Source organism: Myotis davidii, unplaced genomic scaffold (assembly GCF_000327345.1).
Source record: "Myotis davidii unplaced genomic scaffold, ASM32734v1 scaffold46, whole genome shotgun sequence".
In the NCBI taxonomy this organism is placed as follows: Eukaryota; Metazoa; Chordata; class Mammalia; order Chiroptera; family Vespertilionidae; genus Myotis; species Myotis davidii.
In genome coordinates, this window is record NW_006383006.1 from 3,274,946 (window position 1) to 3,280,095 (window position 5,150).

Sequence of the window (5,150 nt, forward strand, 5' to 3'; positions counted from 1 at the left end):
TGCCCTGAAGGGTGTCCTGGATCAGGGTGGGGGTCCCGCTTGGGTGCCTGGCCAGCCTGGATGTGGAGCTGGATGGCTGTTGCAGCTGGTCACACCCCCTTTAGGGTGGGGTTTCCCACTGGGGTGCCTGGCCAGTCTGGGTGAGGGCCTGAGGGCTGTTTTCAGGCTGGCTGGCAACTGAAGCTCCCAGCCTTTCCTTTTTTTCTTTTTTCTTTTTTATTCTGGGATTTATTTAACTTCTATAATTGAAACTTTGTTGCCGTCCTGCTCGCTCCAGCTCTGAGGCCACTTCCTACTGAAAGCAGGTATCTGGGGTTTGTTTAGCTTCTATAATTGAAACTTTGTTGCTTTCGGAGCTGTTGCTTTTAGAGCTCAGAGCCGGCTGCGGCAGGCGGGGAACCTTGGCTTCCTCCATCACTGAAGCAAGCAAGCCTCCTGCTTGCTTCGGCTGCATGGCTGCCGGCCGCCATCTTGGTTGGTGGTTAATTTGCATATCACACTGATTAGCCAATGGGAAGTGTAGCAAAGGTACGGTCAATTACCCTTTTTGTCTTTTATTAGATAGGATACCCTAATATGTAAATTGACCAAAAGGTGGAACAACCAGCAGAACAACTGGTCACTATGACACACACTAACCACCAGGGGGCAGACGCTCAATGCAGGAGCTTCCCTCTGGTGGTCAGTGTGCTCCCCCTGTGGGAGCACTGCTCAGCCAGAAGCCGGGTTCATGGCTAGTGAGTGCAGTGCTGGTGGTGGGAGCCTTTCCTGCCTCCATGTCAGCGCTAAGGAACAGCGAGCCCAGCTTTTGGCTGAGTGTGTGTGGGGGGGGGCGGGGGGAGGAATTGGGCCTAACCCGGCAGGTGGACATCCCCTAAGGGGTCCCAGACTGCGAGAAGGTGCAGGCCAGGCTGAGGGACACCACCCCTCCCCCCCCACCCCAGTGTACAGATTTTGTGCTTTGGGCCTCTAGTATGTGTGTGTGTGTGTGTGTGTGTGTATTTTTTAAAAATTTTTATTTTATTTCAGAGAGGAAAGGAAAGGGAGAGATGAGAGATAGAAATATCAATGATGAGAGAGAACCATTGATTAGCTGCCTCCTGCTCGCCCCTCCAAAGGGGACTGCGCCCGCAACCCAGGCATGTGCCCTGACCAGGAATCAAACCATGACCTCCTGGTTTATAGGTTGATGCTTAACCACTGAGCAACTCCGACTGGGCTGTCTTTTTTTATTTTTTGGTGTCAAATGCAAAATGTCATTGCCAATACCTATGTCAATGAGCTTACCCTCTGTGTTTTCTTCTGTGTTTAATGGTTTCAGGTGTTATGTTCAAGCCTTTTTTTTTTTTAATGTTCAAGTCTTTAATCCGCTTGAGTTGATTTTGGTGTATGGTACAAGATAGGGTCTATCTTTTCATCCTTTTCTTTCATTCTTTTTCATGTTGCTGTCCATGTGACTTCCTTTTTTTCTGTAATTATCTCTTTCATATTGTGGACTTTATTCTCTTACTGATTTTCTTCATGGTTGAGAGATGATTGCTGGTAGCAACTAGAAGGGACCTACATTCTTTCTTTTTTAAAAGACAGCTCATGATTATTAGATGAAAGTCTTGAGTTTTGTCAGAGTAATGTCATACATTAATTGTCTTGGGTCTTGAATTTCTAGTTTTCATCTCATTATCAAACTAATATTCATGGCAAAAGATAATTTTCTAGATTACTCTAACTTGGAGCAATTAATGCCCAACCTTGGGCTTGGGAGGAGGTCAAGTCCATTGAGATAGTAGATACATAATTGAGGAAGATAATTCCTTACGAGAGATTTGGGTGCTGTTAATAGGGAGAATGAATACTGGATAGATGATTAAGTACATGCTTTGTAAATATATCACCTTATTCAATATTCTCAATGGCTCTTCTGACAAAACTGAAACTTTCTCAAGGTTCCATAATTAAGTGGCAGAGTTGAGATTTAACATTGTCAGTGCTGTTTTTCTTTTGCATCCGTCTGGTGTCTCATTTAAAGAAAAATAATAGATTATCCTGTGTGATGTATGGCATTAATGACCCTACCTTCCAAGATTCCAAAGTGATTTTCTGTAGATTCAAAAGTTACAAGGTATAGCTTAAGCAGTGGTTAGAAGGTATTTACACCTGTAAATGCTATACCAGTATTAAGAAGCCAGAAAGATCACCAATAAATAATCTATCCTTTCACCTTATGACACTAGAAAGAGAACAGCAAATTAAACATAAAGCAGAGGACGGAAATAACAAAGATTACAGAAAATTAATGAAATTGAGAATAGAAAAACACTGGGAAAAAACAAAAATTGGTTCTTTAAAAAAAAATGAACAAAATGGACAAAGCTTTAGCTAGACAGACCAAGAAAAACAAGACTCAAATTACTAAAATGAGGAATGAGGAAGTCAGCATCCTCTCAGACTAAGAAGACCCCTTTGTGTATCTCAAGATTTACAAGTCAGAGATAGGTATCCAAAGTGTTCCTCTGCTTAACTCACAAACATGCCCAAGAGATCCATGGATCAGTACATCTGAAGGTGGATGTATTTTAACATATAGAGGAGTGAAAGGTAAGAGGGGCAGAAGGAGAATCTGTGCCCAAGAATCTTGCTCCTTATTCCCCAATATTGAGTCAGTCACCAGTAGTAGTTACAGCACAGCGATATGCCAGCAACCTTAAGGAACAAGGTAGCAGTGCTGAGGATGCACAAACCCAGCTTCCCCACATCTCCAATAGGGTGGTGCTATCCAGAGACTAAGAGGACCTGCAAAAGCGGGGACACCCACCACTCTGGTCACCCAGGCACCAATCCACCACTGCAGAGAAACACCCTCCCCACCCCCCACACACACTACAGAGGCACAAGTAGTGCAGAAACTTGTGCTATAGCACCGTCTACTGGAGAACAAAAGAAAGACCTCTGTCAACCTGCTGAATTGTTAAAATCAAAATGATATCTAAATAAAAAATAGTTCATTATTTCAGATGCACAGGCAAGGGAACAGTCCATCAAATACCATGAAACAACCAAGATAACATGGTAACAGAAAGAAAATGACAGTCTCAAGAAACCAAAGTCATGTAAGACTGATTTAAATGACAAGAGAATTCAAAATTTTTTTTAAAAAAAATATTTTTTATTTCAGAGAGGAAAGGAGAGGGAGAGAGAGATAGAATCATCAGTAATGAGAGAGAATCATTGATCGGCTGCCTCCTATACACTCCCTATTGGGGATCAAGCCCACAACCCGGGTATGTGCCCTTGACCAGAATCAAACCCAGGACCTTTCAGCCCCCAGGCCAATGCTCTATCCACTGAGCCAAACCAGCTAGTGCAAGAGAATTCAAGATTTTAGTCATGAAGAAACTCAACAAGATACAAGAAAACTCAGAAAGGCAGTTCAATGAGCCCAGGGATAAAATTAATGAATAAAAGGAGTACTTTTTACCAAAAATATTGAAATTAGAAAAAGAACCAAACAGAAAGTCTAGAACTAAAGAAATTAAAGAGGAGATATTTCTACTGATCTTACAGAAATAAAAAATATTATAATAAGGAAATATGGACTTCATGGCAACAAATTAAATAACTTATGACATGGACAAATTCCTAGAAAGATATAAGCTATGGGAACTGGCTTATGAAGAAATAGGTAAAGAGATTAAATTTAAAATAATAATAATGAAAAGCACCTACCTACTGTGGAAAACGCAGGCCTATTGGTTGCACTGGTGAATTCTAACATTTAAAGGAAAATTAATACCAATTTTTAAAAACAAGCTCTTAAAAGAAAGAAAGAATAGAAAAGGAGGGAACATTTTCCAATTTATTATATGAGGCCAATGTTACTCTGATACCAAAACCAGGTAAAGACATTAGATGAAAGGAAAAATACAAGGTCCTTTATGAGTATAGATGTAAAAATCCTCAGCAAAACACTAGCAAACAGAATTCAGCAACATATATAAAGGTTTATTCACCATGACTAAGTGGGATTTATGTCTGGAATCCAAGTTGGTTCAAAATATGAAAATTAATTAATATAATGCACTATATCAATAGAACAAATGACTTTAAAAACCTCATGATTATGTCAATAGAAATAGAAGACTATGGGTAATACTTTAAACAATTAAAAAAAAAAGAAACAGAAGACCTATTTAATGAAATCCAGTACCCCTTCGTGGTAAATATACTAAATAAACTAGGAAGAGCAAGGAACTTCCTCACCCCGACTTTGTGTTTTGGTTGCTCAATAAGGATATACAGTTTATCTGATGTGGTTTTTTTTTCTTATTAAAAGTAGTGTGGTTTTAGTATCAAGAAATAAATAGTATTTTGGTATAACTTTAATATAAAGATATTTTAAAAACAGCATTCCAAGAGGAGTTAAATCTGGTATGGCCTTTTATTTTTAGGTGATCAAAATGTTTTTGTAATAAAGACATTGCATTTATTTTATTTTTATATATTTTTATTGATTTCAGAATGAAAGGGAGAGGGAGAGAGAAACATCAATGATGAGAGAGAATCATTGATTGGCTGCCCGCTGGGGATGAAGCCCGCAACTTGGGCATGTGTCCTGACCTGGAATTGAACTGTGACCTTTTGGTTTATAGGTTGATGCTCAGCCACTAAGCCACACTGGCCAGGTTAGAGACATTGCATTTAACTGTTACATGATAGGAAGGTAGAATCTTGAAGAATCTACTTATATAAAAACCATGGGTGTTCATCACGACCACAACCGCCAGTGACCAAGCGGAAGGAAGTCAGACCTGCAGGGGTTGTTTTCGCAACAGCTACACCCTCCCCCAAGCTGTTTCTCAGAGCTGTTTCCTGTAAGGGCGGGTTTGAGGCAGGAACCCGCCCTGGGAGCGTGGAGGCATTATCTTTCTAAAGTGTGCCGCACCAGCACTGCCAAGGGTGAACCTGAGTGAGGGTGGCTGAAAGGCTTAGAAAAGACAGACAAGAGAATAAAACCTGGTTCTTGGTGGGACGCTGCTTCTCTGAGAGACAGGGACCATGCCCACAGCCATGCCTTTTATAGCAGATGCCACGAGGCAAAGTAAGGGCATGAAGAAGATGTTTACAACATTCTCCTGGGTTTCAATCCTACTCAA

At 40.8% G+C, this 5,150-nt stretch overlaps 1 protein-coding gene across 4 annotated transcripts in view; it reads left to right on the forward strand.

The window, feature by feature from the left end:
• TTBK2 (tau tubulin kinase 2) overlaps positions 1-5,150 on the forward strand; it is a 107,288-nt gene that overhangs the window by 23,345 nt on the left and 78,793 nt on the right. Inside the window, exon 1 of one of the 4 annotated variants that reach the window (XM_015557580.1) lies at positions 3,541-3,925. The exons of the other annotated variants lie outside the window; for them this stretch is intronic. Coding sequence (XP_015413066.1) covers positions 3,907-3,925 — 19 coding nt within the window. The 5' untranslated portion in view covers positions 3,541-3,906. Of the gene's footprint in view, positions 1-3,540; positions 3,926-5,150 lie in introns of those variants that run through there. 4 annotated transcript variants of the gene reach the window in all.